General features: G+C 46.3%; 1 protein-coding gene across 2 annotated transcripts in view; it reads right to left on the bottom strand.

Moving 5' to 3' along the window:
* LOC103697510 (valine--tRNA ligase, chloroplastic/mitochondrial 2) overlaps nt 1-23,125 on the bottom strand; it is a 57,999-nt gene that overhangs the window by 8,808 nt on the left and 26,066 nt on the right. For both annotated transcript variants that reach the window (XM_039126032.1, XM_039126030.1), the window contains exons 10-19: nt 20,230-20,305; nt 19,754-19,837; nt 6,564-6,712; nt 6,360-6,477; nt 6,103-6,219; nt 5,573-5,793; nt 2,927-3,016; nt 2,138-2,249; nt 973-1,083; nt 732-869 (exon numbers count right to left, since the gene is read on the bottom strand). In XM_039126032.1, coding sequence (XP_038981960.1) covers nt 732-869; nt 973-1,083; nt 2,138-2,249; nt 2,927-3,016; nt 5,573-5,793; nt 6,103-6,219; nt 6,360-6,477; nt 6,564-6,712; nt 19,754-19,837; nt 20,230-20,305 — 1,216 coding nt within the window. The remainder of the gene's footprint in view (nt 1-731; nt 870-972; nt 1,084-2,137; nt 2,250-2,926; nt 3,017-5,572; nt 5,794-6,102; nt 6,220-6,359; nt 6,478-6,563; nt 6,713-19,753; nt 19,838-20,229; nt 20,306-23,125) is intronic.

Genomic DNA, 23,125 nt, shown 5'->3' with positions numbered 1-23,125 from the left:
CTAGGTCCATGGGATCTCGCTGCAAAGAGAATAAATTCTTTAATTCCTTTCATTCACTGATGATCTGAACTTATACCTTTCTTCCAGTTTCAAAGCTTCTTCATACAATCTAAAAGGAAAACTTAAGAAAACAAAAAAGTAACCTGAAAAGTAATGGAGAGGAAGAAAGGAATAAACTTTGTGAAGATCCCAATGGGGTTTCATCCTCTCCATGATCTTCTTTTCATAAGGTAGTATCCTTTATTTATGATCAAACATCATCTTCCACTATTTAGTAGAACCCTTGGTTACAGATTCACCTTTATTTCGTAGAATCTGGTATGGGTTGCAGAAATAGATTCCATCCTCACCCAGTAAACAAAAGAATTGTTAAAATCCTTCACAGGAAAACCTTGGCCTTCTCATTTACATGTAAAAGTGATTTAATTAAAAAGTTTTAATTCCTCAAGCCATAACACCAAGATAACTAATCTTCCACAACGATCTTCAAAGAAAGCGTTCTAGAGACAATCCTTTTCTTGCATCATATGTACGGTCCATTATCTCAAAATACACCAATCTATTGTGACAAAATATTTAAGACTTTCAACATCAATGATACAGATTAGTTCTCAAAAAACATCAATCACACAAATTGAAGTCTCAGAGTGTGGGTTGAGTCCATTCCACTAATGAATCCTCAGGATGTTAGTATATGCAAGTACAAAACAAATGCATAGGAGGGGAAGTACCTTATATGCCAACAAGTGTTCCCATGCAGAGACATCACTTTTACCAGGCAAATTCTGTAAGACAAACTTGCCAGCGTTCCATAATTTGTTCGTGAAAGCCTTGTTGGAAGTCAGTCTCTCAGTGGACAGATTGAGGTCCTAAAAGAATGCAAGTAAATTTATAGCAAAAGGATACAGCCCCACAAACATAAATCACAAATATCACCAGGCAACATACAGCAACTCCAAATTCAAAACAAACCTGGCCAGCTGTCCCCAAAGAAAGTGTGAAACGCAGTGCATCTGTACCATATTCTTTGATAGTATCTATAGGATCTATGACATTTCCCAATGTTTTAGACATTTTTCGCCCCTGAACAAAATATCATAAATATTTTTTTTAAATCAAAGAATGATAACATCTGAGTACATAGACAATATGGTCTTACACGAGCAAATTGAATATTTATGACTGCCAATAGGGAAAAAGCTAGATATAGCTATAATTGCAGCAAGCAACCAGGTAAACTTACAAAATCCAAGATAACAGATCTTAGACATAATATACAGGCTCAGGCTTTTGTTTTCTTTATGAGTTCTTGTAAGATCTGAGACATAATATATAGACTAATCACCAAAACAAAAACTTGCTATAGGCAGCAGCTAAAGTCCCAAGTATTCCTAAAAGCAAACAACAATGATATGTGTACATAATATCCTGAAGAGCTAAAAATTTGTGTTAACATCACCCACCCCATTTTACACTTTTTTCTCAAACTCAAACAATGCCCCCTCTTCCCCAAACCCCCTTGAAAAAAAGACTGCAATTTGGTTGTATCATCTTTTTGTCATCAAGAAATTTCAATGCTTGCTTCAAGACATTTGTTCCCCCTCATGCATGCATGCCCCCCAAGGAAAAAAAGGTTTTGGCTGCCTTCATAGAAATAGAGTTTCAACAGTTCTTTGTAAGCTCATAAAATCTTACAAACATATAAATATCAAATTAACAAGCATACAAACCACAAGACAACTTTATTGAAGAAAAACAGTGGAAAACCCATAAAATCTTCAGGAATGTGATGAAAGTTGAGAACATCTGTGGCCAAAAAAAATAAATATCGCAAATTCATGAAACTGTAACAATTAGAAAGAGACCAATCTTAAGCACGAGTCTTGAGTCTGAAATATTAGAGTACAGAAAAGTACTCAGTATCTGATGAATAGTGTTCAATAATTAAAAATATACTAAAGTCCATCATACTCTAAAGCACATTGAAGCAAGAACGCTAATAATGGAAACAAAAGACTCAGTATGTGCTGGCCAGTTTAAACTCACTTTTCTAAAGATGCATTTCTGAAGTATATATAGAATGGAAACAAGAAAGTTCAACATTATATATCCATACAACTTATATGTCCATACTCACTTGAGAGTCTCGAATAAGCCCATGCAGATAAACATAGGAAAAGGGAACACTTCCTGTAAACTCAATCCCCATCATGATCATTCGAGCTACCCAAAAGAATAAAATGTCATGTCTGTCGAAACACAGCATAAAGTTAGATCAACTTATAGTGATCAACATACCAAATTTAGAAGCTAAGGATCTTGCATGTCGTAAGATTAGAGTGAATCTACCAAGCGCCTTCATACATTTAAAATAAAGGTGCTGGTCAGGAAGGGATATAACTAGAACCAAATTTTCTTGTTATGGTTCCTTAACTATTTTACCCAATCCACTAAAATTAAAAAAATTCACTAAAATCAGTGAGCATTCTCAACCCCTGATCATTCGCAATTTATAATTCCAGTTTAGATGGAAATTACTTCATAATATGTCTTGCATGAATATACAAAATGAACTGCATTACAATCATATGCAATAAAAGAAAAAAAGATAAAGTCCCATAAAATTTACTTTCTTTAAAGAGGCTCTAGGCATGAAAGTTTTATAACTTATGGCAATCCTAGTCAAGAAAATTCTTTTAAAAGCTTTTAGTTAACAGATTTTCAACCAGCCAACAATGCTGCCAAAGCAAATGATATGGAGAAGCAACTTTTCATAATAATAAGCATGGAAAATGCTTGACATAAAAATAAAGCATTAATTCATGGACAACAGTTTTAAAATAAAGTTATAAAATCTTCTAGATACAGATTTGGAGAAATTGTTGCACCCAAAATAATGCACAAAATCTAGCATAAAAGTACAGACCCTGTCTCGAGGACTGTTGTTGGATAAAACTGCCTGAAATCCTCAGTAGATACATCTGGCCAGCCAAGGGTGCTAAAAGGCCATAATGCACTGAAACAAAAATATAAATGTCATGAACAGAGCATAGTCAACCTTCAATAGTTATCACTCAAGACAGCCGGAGCAGTTTATTGAATAATAGTATCTAAGGGTCAGATGAATTCTTATTGTATAATAATGATACCTAGAAATTTAAACAAGAAGCACAAGATGAACACATAATTTCTAGATACTGTTAAAAATAAATAGGAGCAAATCCTGTTTGCCTGCTATGCTTTGAAAATTATGATATTTTTATCAATTTGATTGTAATTATAAGGACTAGTAAAAACTAAAACAATATTGGATTTGCTTGATTTTGTGGACTCGACCTCTACTTGTGCTGGACTCGCATGAAAAAGTCGAAGCTTCAGGTCATGTTGACACCCAATTGAGCAAAAAGAGTCCAGATTCCAAAATATGGCACCTCATAGTTCATTCATTAATCCAGTCCAAAGATTTTAACACTTGCAAGGAATATTATGTATGGCATGATTCGAAAAATCGGTTACATACATTTAAAAGTTGAAGAAGCTGCGATGGATAACCATCTACAAGGAAATTTTTGAGCTGCCACAATTACTTTGAGCAAAGCTCACAAACAATGTCAGAAACATCAATCAGATGCTTGCTTGATCCCACTAGTTGGTTTTGGTTATTGGGCTTTGAGCTAACTGTTTCTCTATTTATCTTGTTCCGTGACTGAGGCTTCAGAGCTAGCAGGTAGTGTTATGGGCGTGAGCTTAGAGCAAGGCCCGTCGACCTAGTCTAGATCTGACCTTGTTGCTTTCGTTTTTGCCTTTGGACACCTGTAAATGTTGTTGTGTGGAACCATAGAGTAATTTGAGGATTTATTTTAGATCATTACCTTGTGGTACTGTTAACCAATTTTTTTTTTCTTCTTTTCCATAGCACGTGGCAATATCTAGAATAGACAGTTTTGAAACTTTACCACAGCCTCTGTATGTTGGATGGTTATCAGAATTGGTTTGTAATTGTTGTTTAGAAGGTTGTCACCTTGCATGCTCAGGAGGGCGAACCTTATGCATGTGGGCAGTTGCCATGTCCCTTAGCTCATGTCATCAGATCAGGGGCATGACAAATGAACCAAGTGAATCATGAATAGCTAGATTTGGTTGTATCACAATCTCATTTTAGACTCATCTATCTGGCAAAAAACTAAGCTCAAGCCCCATTGAGGCTTGGCTTAAGAATGAGCCAAGCCTGGCAATCCTAGGCTCAAGAAAATAAGTGAAGCTGGTTTGACAGGTGAAGTATAACCTATGACCACCCTACCTGCTGTACAGGTGAAGCATAACGTAGAAGATAAATCTGACCACATAATCCATAATAAAAGAAGATCTAGCCAGAGTGCTAGGGGTTCCATGTTCTGATGTCCATGGCTGGCCTAACAGAAAGGGAAAGACCGAGGAAGAAGAACTATCCTCAACCACTTAGATTTTGTGTAAAATCATTGATCCGGCCAACAGGTCACTTGGTGGGCCTCCAGTGCAGGGAGGTAGCATTTATGTAACGGAGTATGATAAGATCCGATTTCGACCATCTATCAATCAAATACCTAATATCATAATAATAGCTCTTCTAAACTCCTAAACTCGAATGTACAACCCCAAAAACTGAAAAGGCAGCAAATTAAACTGAAAATACAGAAAACCAACTCAAGGATTAACATTTCTTGCACCTAAAGTTCCGCCATTAACAATCAACATGTGGGCTCTAATCTTAAATATACCAACTGGCTAACCAGACTATGATAAAGTCGTCAAGGGATTTTAACAAGAAATTGGCTTTTGGAAACATGATGAATTGTCAGTCCACAGGTAAAATTGAAATGAAAAAAACAAAGAAATTCACACTTAAATAAGTTTTAATAACACATTTTTACTATGCTTCTGTCCACCAAGAATTTATCACTTATGTACTAGACTAGCAACAGAGGATGAATAAAAGTGACTTCACATATCGAGCAACAATTATATGATGCCAAAAGACAACAGTATTGTGAAGATATGCCAACTAGAAGGGTGATCTATGTATATTAGGTGTAAAATGAGGCTAGTGAGACATATACCAAGTTGGAGTGAACTCTATACTCCTAATTATCTAAATAAGTTCACTTTTCATGTGCTAATCTCAATATACCTTAACTCCTAGATGAATGCTAAAACTAGAACTACTCAAAACCTGATAGCATTGGGACAAAAAGATTAGCATTAGCCGAACATGGGTAATTGCAAGATCCATGTTACATGTTTGAAGCTACAGTGTGCTATCTGGAGATCTTCTTGAGTTCATGAAGGTCATATGCAAGCATGAAAATGTAGAAATTAAGAGACAAATCACATGTCAGTTACACCAATATCCAGTATTTAGATAACAGATGACCACAAAAAACTAATCAACTTTGAAACATAAGAGTGGACAAAACAATGACAACTAAAAGCATATTGGCAGGAAATGTTGTAAAGAATTTTCTTTACATACATACATATATCATATAATTAAAAGCAAGACTTGTCGGTAATTTGTTACAGCACAAGAACAAACCTTGAAAACCAAGTGTCCAAAACATCGGGATCTTGATATATTTCAACAGATTTTCCATATTGTTCACGAGCTTTTACAAGTGCTTCTTCTTCACTCCTTGCAACAATGTACTCTTCTTCACAAACCTTACCCACAATATACCAAACTGGGATTCTGTGACCCCACCACAACTGTCTACTTATACACCAATCCTTAATATTTGTCAACCAGTGCTTATATGTCTAGAGTCAACAAACAACATAGAAGATTAACAAGTCAGAAAAGAAAATTGGTCTTCATTGCAATACAATAAGCTTTCTAGATACATCATCAGTAATAATTTAAAGCAGAATATTTTCGTAATAAAGTAAATTGTTTCCATAGCATTACAATATGCTCACTGGGCAAGCATATAGGAAACAGAAAATTTAATTTGTTCTGCTATTAAAACAAACCACCAGAAAAGGCATGCTAAGAGAAATGTACAGTTTCTATTAACTGAATGGAGTATCAGTTTTATGACCAATTATATTAGCAAAAGAAGCGAGTACCTTTTCAAACCTCTCAGGAAGAATAGTTAATTGTCCCTTTTCAACTGCATGAAGGGCCTTCTCAGCTAAAGGCTCCATGGAAACAAACCACTGTTTACTGACTAGAGGCTCTATTACCTTAATTAAAAAAGTAAATCAATGTTCATGAACAACTCGGCCAAACCCATAATTTAAAAAAAGGAAACAGAAAAGGTAAAAAAGAAGGGGGCAGAATAATTCCCCACAGACCGATTAAAAATATAGAAAATATGTCTTACTTCACCGCCACGCTGGGATCTGGGAACTCGTAATGTATAAGATTCCTTTTTTACTGCAAGACTTGTCTCTTCAAGATCAGCCCATATTTTCTTTCGAGCCTCAAATCGATCTAGCCCACTGAAATTATGATCATCAACAATTAGAAGGTAAAGTTGTTACACAATATGCTCAATAATCTACAGCGCTTTAAACTGAATACTTACCAATACATCCCAGCAACTTCATTTAGAGTCCCATCTTTATTTATAACATTAAGTATGGGCAGACCAAGCTTTCTAGCGAGATGATAATCATTGTGATCATGCCCTGGGCTTATCTTCAAAACTCCAGTTCCAAATTCTTTATCAACATACTGCATTTTTTCAGTTAAAAAAAGGAGCTAAAAGGTCAACAGAACACCAGGTATAAGTAAATATATACAAATATATTAAATAAAAAAAAAGAAGTGCTATAATGCTATAGTATAAGAATCAAGAAACTGTACAAGGAACATTAAAGATTGTGATCCTAGCACAAAATAATAAATGCTAATGATGATCGACTCAATAACATCTCCACAGAATCAACAGCTTCTCTATATATTACCTAAATGCCCCAAGCAAAAGCTGAATGTTTGCATTTGAAGTCATTCTCACCTCTTCACATTCGTCTTCAATAAAAACACCCTTCTTGAGACTCCTCTTTTAGAGTTTTCTTTTTCTTTTTTGTTTTCATGATAGAAAGAAGCCCTAATGAAATAGGAAAAATAAGAAGCAGTAACCCTCCCCAAAATAACCCTAACCAAGATTGTCAAATCACCTAGCTGGTCCTAGGCATTGACCCTTTTACAGGACTATGTGGAACATCTAGCAACGAGGAGAGCACCCAAGTAAATAAAATTCATAAAAAATAATAAAATCGTATGTTTCATAAATATAGGCCTAGTTTGGCATTGCTATAGGTAGTAGAATTTTTGTCTGTAGAGCTTTCGGTAGTAGAAATTTTAATAAAAAATATTTATTATTTGGTAACTATATTTTTGAAGTGCTATGGAACTTGTAACATTTAATTGGTAACCAATCTGACAAAGTGCTATAAGCATCAGAAAATAATGACAAAAGATATTATATAATGCTTTCAATTGTCTAATTATTTGCAAGGAATGTTGAACCGGCCGTACCGCGCGGTTCAAGCCGATTTGCGCCGACTGGGTCGCTGACCGGGTCGGTACGGGCACACAAAATGGTTCCGGCCCCGGGCTGGAACTGGCCGATACAAGAGCAAATCGGACGAAACCGGACCGGTTCCGTCGGGTTCGGCCAGGACTCGGTGCGAACCGGCACCGAGTCCAGTTCGATCTGCCACAGCGTGCCGCGCGCGTTGTACCCTTTTTGGCCAGTTTGGAACCGGTCCGACCAGTATTCGATACGGTACCGGTTGGGCGATCCTTGATTATTCGTACTAGCAAAACTGTTATTATAAAATATTCTTAATTTATAAATTATTTTTTTATATTTAAAATAATAAGCTTTAAATTTATTATAAAATATAGCAATATTTTATCATATGATTACATTTTAATAATATAATAATAACATAATAAAATGATAATACTGTTACGGGGGAACTCAGCCACCATGCCCCACGTGACCGGCACGCGCGCCCAAGAAGACTACAGCTGCCCCTTGATCCAGTAACCCGACCCCGAGTCGGATATCTTCGGCTTCGCAGCCCGACCCCGAGTCAGCTGCCCCTTGATCCAGTAACCCGACCCCGAGTCGGATATCTTCGGCTTCGCAGCCCGACCCCGAGTCGGCTGCCCCTTGATCCAGCAGTCCGACCCCGAGTCGGATATCTTCGGCTTCGCAGCCCGACCCCGAGTCGGCTGCCCCTTGATCCAGCAATCCGACCCCGAGTCGGCAATCTCTCGACAACGACAGGCTGTTCCCCTGAAGCACGCCGCGACCCTCTGCTCCACTACTCCCTGCAACGGTCGTATCCGGCGCTGCTCCACGATCTCCTGTAACAGCCGTACAAAGCGGAGCTCCACTACGCCCTGTCATGGCCGTACCCAGCGCTGCCCCACGACGCCCTGTAACGGCCATGTCAGTGGCAACTCCATCGTGCCACACGATGACCAACCCCCCAGAAGGACCCCCCAGCCTGGTATATATGCTGCTGGGGGGAGAAGGGGGGAGGTAAGCAAGAACTTCCAGTGCATTCTCCTACTGGCTACTATTATCTTTCCTTCTCCTCCAATCTCCTCTGACTTGATCGTCGGAGGGCCCCCACTACCCCAGTGGTGGTGCGAGGCTTGCTTGCAGGTTTTCCGGTGGAAAGTGGAGCGCAATCAACACCAACCAAGGCAACCCAAACGGAACCCCGTTCACACCGCTGTGCCAATCGTTCTCGGTTTGGACCACCAGCAACAGTTGGCGCTAGAAGGAGGGCCCGAATCTCAGAGCGATCGTAATGGCACGGCGAGGTGGTCGTGGAGCTTCCAATGCCTCCGGTCGCGGGGCCTCTCGCGCCTCCGGCCGGGAGGCCGCTGCGTCTCCAACACATTCTCAGCAACACTCCACCGTTCCACCCCCCATTCAGATGGTCGAAGCCGCTCAGTTCGACCAGTTAGCCCAGCAGGTTCGCACCCTCGCGGAGGCAGTGCAGAACCTGCAGGGTGTGATGTCTCGGGCGCCGCAGCGGGCCCAGGAGCCGCTGCTCCCTGAGCGCTCACCTGTCCTCCTCAATCCGCGTTCCTTCCTCTCCCATGGGGAGGAGCACCGGCGCGAGGAAGATTCTCGAGCACGGTCCATTCTGCCGGGACCTTCCCATCGGAGCTGCGCGGGGTACGAGAGGCGGGCCCGGGCGCGTTCCCAGACCCCCCAGTCCTCAAGGAACCCGCGCTCCAGTCGGTCCCCCTCTCGGTGCTCCTTGTCTCCCACCCATCGGTCGCGCTCCCTAGACCGGCGGGTGGACGATCTCCACCGACAACTCCAGGTCCTGAAGGGCCACTCCAAAGATCCCTTCGCCGACTTGGAGATCTCCTCCCAGCCGGCGCTTGCCTCGAGGATCCTGCGGACCCCGAATCCGCCGGGGTTTAAAATGCCGGCGATCGAGCCCTATGACGGGCGGCGGACCCGCGGGATCACGTCGAGAGTTTCAGGACCCTTATGCTCCTCCACGGAGCATCAGATCCTCTCCTCTGCAAGGCCTTCCCGGCGACCCTCCGTGGCCCGGCAAGGGCGTGGTTCGCCGGCTTGGAGGCTAACTCAATCCAGTCCTTCGACCAGTTTACTCGCCTCTTCATCACCCATTTCGCCGTCAGTAGCCGGCGGCGACTGGTCTCCGACTCCCTCTTTGATGTCCGGCAAAACGAGGGAGAAAGCTTGCGGGATTATCTTACCCGCTTCAACAAGGCTACGCTGGAAGTCCGGAACCTGAGCCAGGAAGTGGCTCTTTCAGCCCTGAAGCGTGGCTTCCGAAAGGGCAGACTCACCTTCTCCCTGGACAAACGCCTGCCGCGGAGCTTCCCGGAGCTGTTGTCCCGGGCGAACCAGTATGCGGACGCCGAGGAGGCGGCCGCCCACCGGAGCAAGGAGGCCGCCGAGATCCCTCCAAAGCTCGGGAAGAAAAGGCGAAAAGAGGCACGCCAGAGGAGGAGCCCGACGCCTCAACGTCGGCGCAGAAGCCTGTCGCCGGCGAGGAACCACGGCGCCCTACGCCCTCGTTCTCCGCCCCGACGTTTCAACCGGTACACTCCTCTCCTGACTCCCCGGGCCCAGATCCTCATGGAAATCAAGGGGCGGGAGGACCTCCCGGTCCCGAGACAGATGAAGAAGATCCCTGGGAGGAGGCCCTCTCGGGCGTACTGTGAGTACCACCGGGACCACGGCCACGACACCGAAGACTGCTTCCAGCTTCGGGACGAGATCGAGGCTCTCATCCGCCGAGGGCGTCTCGGTCGATATGTGAACGACCGACGTCCCCCCGCAGACTCGCGTCCGGCCGACCCGGCCCCTCCGGAGCCTCGGGAGCAGAATCGACCCGTCGCGGGCGTGATCCATACTATCACTGGGGGCTGCCCCCGGCCCGAGAGGAACGCAGGGGGCTCGACTGAAGCATCAGGGACAGCCGTCGCAAAGAGGCAGAGGGTCGGTAATGTAATCACTTTTTGTGATGAAGATGTAAAGGGGGTTCAGACCCCCCACGATGACGCCATGGTGATCTCCCTCACTATGGCAAACTATGATGTAAGGCGTGTTCTTGTGGATAGTGGAAGCTCAGCTGATATTTTGTTTTACGAGGCCTTCCAAAAGATGAGCTTGTCCAGACAATTGTTGCACAAAACATCCACCCCCCTCATAGGATTCACTGGTGACGCTGTCTCGGCCGAAGGTGTCGTTGAGCTGCCTGTGACTGCGGGCGTTGCACCCGCAGAAGCCACGGTGCGGCTCGGGTTCTTGGTCGTCCGTATTCCCTCGGCCTACAACGCTATCCTCGGACGACCCGGACTGAACGCCCTTCGCGCGGTGGTCTCTACGTACCACTTGCTCATGCGGTTCCCCACGGCGGCCGGGATTGGAGAGGTCCGAGGTGACCAACCGACCGCAAGGCAATGTTTCCTAGCAACTCTCAAAGGGAAGAAGCCCGTAGAAGCCTTAAGCGTCGAGTCCCTCGACGCCAGAGACGAGGTGGCCTTGCGGCACGGGGAGCCGGCCGAAGGTGTGATCGAAGTTCCCCTCGAGGAAGGTCGCCTGGACCGGACGGTCCGGGTCGGCACCAATCTCGACCCGGGAGCTCGGGCTCGGTTGGTGGAATTCCTCCGAGCCAACGCCGATGTATTTGCCTGGTCGGCGGCCGATGTACCTGGGATCGACCCGGAGGTCATTTCTCACGCCCTCAACGTCGACCCAACCCACCGACCAGTAAAGCAGAAGAAGAGACACTGTGCCCCGGATCGGATCCGAGTGGTCGACCAGGAGGTAGACAAGCTCTTGGAGGCAGGATTCATAAGGGAGGTCAGCTACCCCGAATGGCTGGCAAATGTCGTACTTGTCCGGAAGGCGAGCGGAAAGTGGAGGATGTGCGTCGACTACACCGACCTGAACAAGGCATGCCCCAAGGATAGCTTTCCGCTTCCGCGGATAGACCAACTGGTCGACGCGACTTCCGGATATCAGCTGCTGTCTTTCATGGACGCCTTCTCCGGCTACAACCAGATAATGATGGCTCCACAGGACGAGGAGAAAACTGCCTTTATAACAGACCGGGGGCTGTACTGTTACAAGGTAATGCCCTTCGGTCTGAAGAATGCTGGCGCCACTTACCAGCGCCTCGTCAACAAAATCTTCAAAGAGCAATCGGCCGGAACATGGAGGTGTACGTGGACGATATGCTGGTGAAGAGCCGCCATGCAGACCAGCACATCGCGGATCTGGAGGAGACTTTCGCCACCTTGCGGAAGTTTTGCATGAAGCTGAACCCAGCGAAGTGCGCCTTTGGCGCTTCGGCCGGGAGATTCCTCGGTTTCATCGTCAACCAGCGGGGGATCGAAGCCAACCCGGACAAAATCAAGGCCATCCAAGATATGTCCCCTCCGACCAAAGTGAAGGAGGTTCAGGAGCTCGCTGGGAGGGTCGCCGCGCTCGGACGATTTGTGGCAAAATCGGCCGAACGCTGCCAACCTTTCTTCAAGGTGTTGAAACGCCCGAAAAACTTCCTCTGGACGGCCGAATGTCAAGCAGCATTCGACCAGCTCAAGGAATACTTGGCGTCTCCTCCCCTGCTGTCCAAGCCGCAAGAAGGGGAGATGCTCTACCTCTATCTGGCGGTCTCCCCAACCGCAGTCAGTGCGGTACTGGTTCGGAAAGAGGCAAAGCTCCAGAAGCCTGTGTACTACATCAGCCGGGTCCTACGGGATGCCGAGACGCGGTATACGAAGGCTGAAAAGATCGCCTTCGCGCTGCTGACCGCGACCAGGAGGCTTCGCCCCTATTTCCAGGCCCATTCTGTCACCCTCTTGACCGATCAACCGCTGCGGCAGATCCTCAGCAATCCTGAGAATGCGGGACGGCTGGTGAAGTGGGCAGTAGAACTTGGTGAGTTCGACATCCGCTACCAGCCCCGACCCGCCATCAAGGCCCAGGCGCTCGCGGATTTCCTCGCTGAGTGCACGGTGCAGGAGGCGGAACCTAGGTCGCCGGAAATACCCAGCCTCGACCTCCCGATTTGGACGCTTCACATCGATGGGTCGTCGAACCCCGAAGGTGGAGGGGCCGGGCTGGTCCTCACCAGCCCTGATGGAGTGATAGCCGAGTATGCCTTGAGGTTCGGATTTCCAGTGACCAACAACGAGGCGGAGTACGAGGCCCTAGTCACGGGACTCAAACTCACCAAGGAGCTCGGCATCCGGCGCCTGAAGGTCTTCACCGACTCCCAGCTGGTGGTCGGGCAGGTCCATGGGGAGTTCGAAGCCCGGAACCCGACCATGCAGAATTACGTCCGGAAGGTGCAAGCACTCATTCCCGACCTCGGCAGTGTCGACATCCAGCAGGTCCCAAGAAGTGAAAATGCCAGGGCCGACAGGTTGTCCCGCTTAGTGAGCGCAGACGCGCACAACTTGTCGAGGGCGATCTACCTGGAGACCCTGGATGCCCCGAGCATCGGCGAGGCTGGAGCGGTGATGGCGATTGATCCGGAGCCGTCTTGGATGGACCCGCTTGTCGCCTACCTCACCGAAGGGATCCTCCCTGAAGACGAAGATCAAGCTCGGCGACTTGTTATGAAGTCCGCCCACTACGTACTCTATGAAGGGAGGCTGTATCGGACCTCGTTCACCGCCCCCCTCTTAAAGTGCCTCCGCACCTCGGAAGCGGCCTACGTCCTCGGCGAAGTCCACGAAGGCGTTTGCGGATCACACTTGGGGGCTAGGTCCTTGGCGCACAAGATCATGAGGCAAGGCTATTATTGGCCTACCTTGTTGGAGGACTCAAAGGATCATGTACGGAAATGCGACGCCTGCCAGCGCCACGCCAACGTCCAGAGAGTCCCTTCTGTCCCCTTGGCACCAATCACTGCACCCTGGCCCTTCGCCCAGTGGGGAATGGATATCCTCGGACCATTCCCCGTCGCTTCAGCTCAGCGGAAATTTTTGATTGTTGCAATCGACTACTTCACCAAGTGGGTGGAGGCAGAGCCGCTGGCCACTATCACGGAGGCGCAAGTCCGGAAGTTCGTGAAGAAGAACATCATTGTCCGATTTGGGGTACCTCGGGTCCTCATCTCGGATAATGGCCGACAGTTCGACAACAAGCATTTCCGTGACTTCTGCGAGGAGTTCGGGATCGAGCATCGGTTCACATCTGTGTCGCATCCCCAAACCAACGGCGAGGCCGAGGTCACAAATCGGACAATCCTCCAAGGAATCAAAGCGCGAATCGGTCGGACGGGGCAAGCTTGGGTCGAAGAACTCGAGAATGTCCTTTGGGCGTATCGGACCACGCATCGGACCCCTACCGGGGAGACGCCTTTCAGCCTAACCTATGGCACGGAAGCCGTTGTCCCCGTGGAGCTCGGACTCCCCTCACCTCGGGTGGCCGCGCACCGACCCGAGGCCAATTCGGAGCAACTCCGAGGGAACCTAGATCTCTTGGAAGAAGCGAGGGAAATGGCGCAGGTTCGGATGGCGATGTATCAGCGGAGGGTGGCCCGATATTACAACTCCAAGGTCCGACCGAAGCTTTTCAGAGTTGGAGATCTGGTGCTAAGGCGAGCTAAAGCATCTCAACCTGCGGAAAGTGGGAAGCTAGCGCCAAATTGGGAAGGCCCGTATAGGGTTCGCTGGGTAAACCGACCTGGCTCCTACCAGTTGGAGGCCCTAGATGGTCGAGAAATTCCAAGGAGCTGGAATTCCGCTAACCTGCGGATGTATTACTAGTAGAACGACAATGCCAGAAAGACAGTTCAAAAATGTATAACACTTTTCATTTCAATAATTTCTGGTTACAATGGCGTGCTCGTGTGATTACAAGGAATTCCCAGAGGGGAATTAGGGTGTAAAGAAAGTAAAGAAGAGGCGGAGACTCCGAGGAGCTGAAGATCTGGGATCCCGAAACCTCCATCCGAAGCGGCTGCAATCCCGCCGGAAGTGGGTGCTTCCAACAGGAGGCGCATCGGCGTCTCACGAAGAAGACGAAGAGCCGGCGCGGATGAAGAAGAAGTGGACGAAGGAGAAGTCCACACTGCTCCTACCCAGAGGCGCCATCCACGCCTCACGAAAAAGACGAGGAGCCGCCGCAGACGAAGCTCCCGCTGCCTCCAGGGGAACGCCACCTCCAAGGGATATTCCGGTCCTCCCCAGTGTTAGGGGAGAGAAGGAATACAAGGGGGAAGAGCATATGGAGGCGCGGTCCCGGATCAAGCACCTGGTGCGGAGCTCAATCGGGAGGCCGAACTTCAAGGAGGGGAGACGTGATCCCGGATGAAACGCCTAGAGCGGAGTTCCGCCGGGGAGAACGTCCTTGTTGATCCCAGATGAAACGGCTAGTTGGCGGAAGTCGCGAAGGGCGCGCCTCCCGTTCCTTCGGTAGGGGTCTCTCAACCATGCGCCGGAGAGGAGGCCCACGATCCATGGCAACCTGAACAGCTCCGGCTTGGCAGGCTGACAGGCTCCATCGCACCTGCACCTATATTTATAGCCAAACTGCGGCCCCCCGGTCGTTCCGATGCGGGTGGCTCCAATAAATGCGGGCGCATTGAATCCGGAGCCGATCCGGCTCTCGAGGCGTATCTTCCCGCGATTTTCTAAGCGTCATTCTCCTTAATCGCATTCTTTGTGCAGGACACTCCGGGTGGCCTGTACCCCTAGGACCACGTATCTCCGCTCGCGCCCCAGGCCGCATCCGCCTCGAAGAATGCGCGTATCGCGGCCGCTTAACTGACACTCCTCGCAAGCAGCAACTGGCGATCCGATTTCCCAGGTAACCCCTTAATTAGCATTTAATGCCCATCTGGTGTTCCCCAGGCGACGCTTGGAGAGGAGGAGAAACACGATCGCAGCTGGCCATGGAGAAATCCCGTCGGGCGGCAAGCGACAGGCGCACGACCAGCGAGCGGAATTTCCCGAGGCTCGGCCCTCGGATGCCAGGCTAACCCGATGATCATCCCGGGAGCAGACTAGCCTGAAGCCCCGACCGGTCGCCTCGGCTTGCGCCAGCCTTGGCCGACCAACGAGCGGAATTTCCTGAGGCTCGGCCCTCGGATGCCAGGCTAACCCGATGATCATCCCGGGAGCAGACTAGCCTGAAGCCCCGACCGGTCGCCTCGGCTTGCGCCAGCCTTGGCCGACCAACGAGCGGAATTTCCCGAGGCTCGGCCCTCGGATGCCAGGCTAACCCGATGATCATCCCGGGAGCAGACTAGCCTGAAGCCCCGACCGGTCGCCTCGGCTTGCGCCAGCCTTGGCCGACCAACGAGCGGAATTTCCTGAGGCCTGACAACCCTCAGATGCCAGGCTAACCCGATGATCATCCCGGGAGCAGACTAGCCTGAAGCCCCGACCGGTCGCCTCGGCTTGCGCCAGCCTTGGCCGACCAACGAGCGGAATCTCCCGAGGCTCGGCCCTCGGATGCCAGGCTAACCCGATGATCATCCCGGGAGCAGACTAGCCTGAAGCCCCGACCGGTCGCCTCGGTTTGCGCCAGCCTTGGCCGACCAACGAGCGAAATTTCCTGAGGCCTAACCCTCGGATGCCTGGCTTAGCGCCGGAAGAATTTCCTGAGGCCTAACCCTCGGATGCCTGGCTTAGCGCCGGAAGAATTTCCTGAGGCCTGACCCTCGGATGCCTGGCTTAGTGCCCGAAGAATTTCCTGAGGCCTGACCCTCGGATGCCTGGTTTAGCGCCGGAAGAATTTCCTGAGGCCTGACCCTCGGATGCCTGGTTTAGCGCCGGAAGAATTTCCTGAGGCCTAACCCTCGGACGCCTGGCGTAGTGCCGGAAGAATTTCCTGAGGCCTAACCCTCAGATACCTGGCCTAGCGCCAGAAGAATTTCAAGAGTCGGGAGTCAGCGAGACGCTACCAAGAGTTAAAAAGAAGAAGGACGAAAGTGACATGAAGAAACTCTATTTGCATTAACTTTCATTGTTTCAGGGCCGAGACCCATACAACTTGGCAAAACGCCAACACACAAAGAAAAGAACAAAAATACAGAAGGTCAGCTTGGAGGAACCCCCGGGTCGGGAACGTCGGGCACGTCCGCAAGGGGTAGGGAGACGGTTGGAGAAGCAGCAGGCAATGGCGCCGGAGGGGAGTCGAGAAGGGAGATCCCACTCAGGTCAATTTCGGGGTACTTAGCCGACACCCTTGCCAGGCCTTCCTCGAAGCCTAAGACAAAGGAGTCGGACCCCGCGTCCGACATGTCACGGACGAACTCGTCGGACTGACGATAGGCCTGTACCGCCTCCGACATATCACGGGTGAACTCGGCGGACTGACGATAAGCCTGTACCGCCTGACGCCCGATCTCCGCACTCTTCTCGGCCAGCGCCGCCTCTGCCCGCTCCATAATCTGAGCCTTCGCCTCCAAGACCTTCGCCACAATCCGGTCATCCGCCTCGGAGGAGACCCTCAGCAGATCAGCCTGAGCCTCCTTGTGCTTCGCCTCGGCAGCAATGCGAGCAGCCTCAGCCTCCTTCAGGCGCGAATGAAGCTTCTGGTCGCTCGCGCCCCAAAGGCGAATCGACGCCATTAAGGAAGGATGTCCGCCGAAATCCTCAGACTGCCAGGTCAGCAACAACCGCCATACACCATAAAGAAGGCGGGGAGCTCGAAGCGCGCGCGCCTCTCCGAGGGATGGCGGCAATCTCGAAGCATCACTTCCTTCACCCGTTCCCCTTCTGGTTCCAGGCTCGGAAGTGGGGGGCTACTGTTACGGGGGAACTCAGCCACCATGCCCCACGTGACCGGCACGCGCGCCCAAGAAGACTACAGCTGCCCCTTGATCCAGTAACCCGACCCCGAGTCGGATATCTTCGGCTTCGCAGCCCGACCCCGAGTCAGCTGCCCCTTGATCCAGTAACCCGACCCCGAGTCGGATATCTTCGGCTTCGCAGCCCGACCCCGAGTCGGCTGCCCCTTGATCCAGCAGTCCGACCCCGAGTCGGATATCTTCAGCTTCGCAGCCCGACCCCGAGTCGGCTGCCCCTTGATCCAGCAATCCGACCCCGAGTCGGCAATCTCTCGACAACGACAGGCTGTTCCCCTGAAGCACGCCGCGACCCTCTGCTCCACTACTCCCTGCAACGGTCGTATCCGGCGCTGCTCCACGATCTCCTGTAACAGCCGTACAAAGCGGAGCTCCACTACGCCCTGTCATGGCCGTACCCAGCGCTGCCCCACGACGCCCTGTAACGGCCATGTCAGTGGCAACTCCATCGTGCCACACGATGACCAACCCCCCAGAAGGACCCCCCAGCCTGGTATATATGCTGCTGGGGGGAGAAGGGGGGAGGTAAGCAAGAACTTCCAGTGCATTCTCCTACTGGCTACTATTATCTTTCCTTCTCCTCCAATCTCCTCTGACTTGATCGTCGGAGGGCCCCCACTACCCCAGTGGTGGTGCGAGGCTTGCTTGCAGGTTTTCCGGTGGAAAGTGGAGCGCAATCAACACCAACCAAGGCAACCCAAACGGAACCCCGTTCACACCGCTGTGCCAATCGTTCTCGGTTTGGACCACCAGCAACAAATACTATTTTGGTATATATAATAGTATTATACTATAATATTGTTATTTTTTTATAATATAGCAATATTACATAATATAATATGATTATTATAGTAGAATAATATTGATGACAATTATATTATATTGTATTGTGCATGAAAATTTGTTATTATGAAATGTTGTTAACTTATAAATTATTCTTGAATTAACTTTTAAAAAATCCTGGTGGCATGACTTGAATCCAGGTCTCTTATGAAAAGATAGCTTGCCAACACATCTCAAGTAGAGCTTTTGTCCAAAAGCTACAAATTGGAGCTTTTCCCAATGAGACCTTTTTCAATTTTTGAAGGAGCTAGAAGCTGTTTCAAAATTTTTACCAAATGTCTCAAAATCACCTAAAAAACTCCAAGGAATGCTTTTTAGCCATGCGAAACAAGGCCATAGTCATATATAGTTCATAAAAAGCACATCAACGAAAATCATAGCGAAAAATAGTAATCTTGCAATAATGAAATAACTGATTTAATTATTCTATTTTTACTTTATTTTTTTTTCTATTTATTGATATATTTAGAACTTCTTAGAAACATAACATGTTATAGCACAAATTATTATCCAAAGGAACGTGTCATAAATGGACTCGATTTCTTCCTCTCTTTAACAATATATTTTCTTTTACTTAAACAAATATTAGTTAGAAAAATTAATTCCTTCAATAAATCAACGAATAAGGCAGCTTGAAACAAAGGAGGTCCCTACAGGCACTCACCTAGGCATTTGGGCAATTGCTTCTCCTGATGGCCTAGAAAGAGCTAGGCACCTAAGCAATTGTGCTGCCCAAGCAGCAAGGCAGGCACCTCCGAACCCTGGTGAACGTGGGACCAACGCTCTTCAAAACTACTAGAGGCAACAACAAATAATTTCATAGATGTAACGTAGCATGAATTTTATCAATTTTACGTTAAGAAAACAAGCCCCATGGTAATCTTTTTGATAGAATCATAGCCATCCACAAAGAACTTGTGTCTTCTTAATTAACTCACATGCATTCCATGTGTTTCACGTATCTTCATTGCCCAAGGCCCCAAGGCAAGAAAGATGACCTTCCTAAATACCTCCAAGGCTTCCACCGGGATGATTGAAGGCAGTTGCTTTCCTCCCTTTTCATGCTTTGTTCTGAAAGATACTTAACCAACTTTGAAACAATGATGAACAATTTGTAATCTTAAAAGGATTCCTAACTGGCCTACAATGACAATAAACGTAAAACTCTAGATAGTTCATAAGTCAACTTTAAACAGATCTCGTAACCTAAAACTCCATTATCAAAAACTTCCTAGATATATACCCACTTTAGACTTACCTAGAAAATAAAATAGAAAAGATACAATAAAATAGAAAACTGAACGACATTTTTCCTTCTCCATCACATATCTTCCTGGTCCACTTTTACTTTTTAAAATCTAAAGCCCGGCCTATTTTATCTTGCCCTCTCTATTTGTGAAGGCAAAGGATAGAATGCAGAGAAAAGATTCCAGTGGAAAAAGGAGGAATATTGATATTATGGCATTTCATACTGTTAGGAAGGAAATTGGCTTAACTAGGAGAGATGGAAAACATGATTATAAGTAGAACCTGCATTTATATGGTTGAAATCAGAAATAGACAGGAAAAGATAAGACAACATCCTTACTCTGTCAGAGATAATAGGAACATGCCTGCCAAATGTCAAAGGTACAATGGCCAGCTTGCCTATATACTTTGAATAACGTTCATCCTGAAACACAATGAGAAAAGCATATAATTAAGAGACTGTTCAAATTTCAAAGTGAAAAATTATTTACGTGAAACATATACAGAGAAATAAATGATCTTTAAAACTAAAGAGTCTTTTATGAAATTAGATAAGAAACAAGATAAAATGCCCACATAAGTATCTTGCTTGAATAGGAAAACAAAGGATTTTAAATACAGAAAAACATAATAATCAAAAAGCACCAATAAGTTAGGGATAATCAGATGACAAAGGCAATAATGAAAAAACAAGATACAATGATTTCTAGGAAGGTTGCTGTAGGAACAAATGTGAGCAATCAATTCCATACCGTGCAAAAAGTGGAATTCCCTGTCAAAACTAGGCTACTGCTTGAGACAAGATAACCACATTACCTCAGGATGCACTGCAATCGCTGTATCACCAAATAATGTTTCAGGACGAGTGGTAGCTATTGTTAAATAGTCACTCCTACAGCAGAAAATAAAGAAACATGAATACCAAAATCAGTTTAGAAATAAAATATACCTATACTATATTACAAAAAGGGAGTTTTGAAACCGAAGTATATTTCCTTTCTGATCCTGCTTGTCACTTTTTCTCCCCCAAAGGTCCTCCACCTAATTCTAAAATACCCAAAACATTGATCCTTTCTTATGTCAATTGTATTCCTTTTTGTAATACCGTGACATGAAATTTACTTTCTATATATCAAAGGAACCTCACTTTCCATTCCTTCTCCAATCAAATTTAAAACTGACTTAAGAGTATCCTCAATCAAAAAGGTGACTTAGCGAAATCCATGTCTGTTTGAGCATCTAAAAGATCTTCCATGTTTACTAAATAACTTTTCTCTAATAACAATCCATCTAAAATCATATTTTCTATTTTATTTCTACTTAATATTATCTATTCTCTAATGTGCATTACATGTGCCCATTTGCTAGTTACAAGTAATACTCAAAAAGCATAGCCATGATAGATTTTAGATGCATCTAAATTTGAAAGAAACCCCATCACAATGTCAAAATTAACATGCAACTGATCAATGCTAATAACAGAAAAAAATGTGTTAAAAATTTTAGTAATTTTATAATTTTATTATTACCGTAGTGCAAAAGAACTACAAGAATAGCAGCCAATTTCAATCTCAAACTATAAAATTCACAGCTTGATTATAAGATCATAACTGATGCATGAGATAGCAACTTGGGTTAAATATGAGCATAATAACAATTATAATGCAATTGCTGAGAATTATAACCAAAGTCCGCCGAACCAGTACCGGAACCCGTACCGGTCGGCGGACGAGTCGGTACCGTACCGGTTCGGTACCGTACTGATACACCGTATGCTTAGGCGTGCCGGTTCGTCAATTTTTTTTGAGTTTTTCAAGTTCAATTAATTGGTAATCAATCTTTTTCAACTTTTTCAATAATTTTAAGTCTAATTTGATGTTTTTTGTTGTTCTTTTTATGTTTTTTGATGTGTTTTGATGTTTAACCTAAATGATACATCTTGTTGTTTTAAAATAATACAAAACATAAAATAATTAGTGAGATATTATATGCTACAAGAAGCAACATGAAATATCCTCAAATCAAGTAATGAGGCAAAAAAATAAAATAATATAATTAATTATATATATTTAAAGTACAAAATACATATCGATCTCTAAAATCTTGTCGAGTGGTGATGCCTCTTATAGATATCGAAATCATTAGCATAGTCAGGAGGCACATCAGCTCAACCCTTCAGCCAAGCGGCCTTGTAGTCTTATATGTTCATCTAATAAGAAACACGCTCCGAATTATAAACACTCTCGGATCTTTTGCCAAAGCTCTGGCTCTAGGAGGTGTCCATTGGCTAATAAAATGGCTGATAAAACGGCTGAGAAGCGGCCCATCCAAAAAATCCGGCAGCAAAATCCAACCCATAATGCTTCGAGCTGCGTATGATAGTAGCCACCGAACATGCCTCGGATGCACCATATCCATATCCATATTTGTATAGGTCATAGGCTTCCTATGGCTGCGAATATTAGGATCAATATACGACTCGAAATCTGATATGTCTACGGATCCTACTTCATATGCGAGATCATCTGCAATTGCATCGTGTCCTCCTGAATAAACTCGAGGAGCTCGTCTTCTATATGCAAACGTATCCTCACGAGCTCCATCAGATCGTGCGCCATGATCCCTATTTTATGCAGCATCCATAAACTGGAGCTCACCGGTGAAACGAAGACTACCCTGCAGCTGTCTCATAAACGGTAATTTCATATCCTCCACTCTCGCTGGCCAGCAGATCCATGATCACTAGAACTGCTGCTCCTGGTCTCTGAATCTGAGTGAACTGGCTTCTCCACTCTTCATTAGAGTTGCAGGTGCTTTTTATTTTTTTTGGTGTACTGGGCAATTGTCTTTTTACCCTTCGTGCCACTCGTTGCCTGCTTACCCTTTGTGTCTCTCTACCTTGCTATATTGGGAGGATGTATATCGCCTCCTTGACCAAGTCGACCGGCGAGCATAGTGGCCTCGTTTAAGCATCTGTCGATCGTATCTCTGAAAGAAAGTCTCGGACAAAGAGTCGTGACCGACTCTCCTATGGTTGATCAGTTGAAAGGAAGCATGAAATATTGCTCTTTGCCCAATGCCCTACATCAACCCTAGCCTCGCTGGCGATGAAACTAGCCGGTCATAGAGGTGATCCTCGCTCGTCAAGCTTCGGCTCCTACTGCTGGCCCACAAGCCATCCGATATAAGATCATCCTCATCATCAACGAAAGCACTATGGATCGACTTTGTGTACTTTAGCTTCACTTCTTCCTAAATGCACTTGAGCTTCAACCTCAGATGTAGTGAACATATACAAGGTCGTTGAGGCACTTTTGTGTCAAATGGTTCCTCTACTTGTAGTGTTTGAGGACGAAGGTGGACCAGTTGCGCTCACAGCCACTCGAGGAGACCATCTGAAAAAGGATCCGGATAGCTAGCTGCTTAAAATTTTTCGCAGACAAACCAAAATGAATTCACCATTCAGCTGTAAAAATATTGAAAAAAATTATATATAGGATAGTATCATATTAGTAACCATTTAACACTAGATAAATCTCCTCTTGATGGGTAATATACCTGTATTCATACTTTTCTTACTTACGACAATTGTCAAGACTCCAAAACTATTAGTGCCCTCTCTAAATATTTTGATCTATGAAAAAAACCGTATTGTAATATGTTAATAATTGAAGATCCCAGTTAACTTGTATATTTCACTTAAATTAACCTA

The sequence above is a fragment of the Phoenix dactylifera genome, chromosome 4 (assembly GCF_009389715.1).
Source record: "Phoenix dactylifera cultivar Barhee BC4 chromosome 4, palm_55x_up_171113_PBpolish2nd_filt_p, whole genome shotgun sequence".
In the NCBI taxonomy this organism is placed as follows: Eukaryota; Viridiplantae; Streptophyta; class Magnoliopsida; order Arecales; family Arecaceae; genus Phoenix; species Phoenix dactylifera.
The sequence above is the reverse complement of the archived record's forward strand: the minus strand, read 5'-3'. Positions and strand labels throughout refer to the sequence as shown.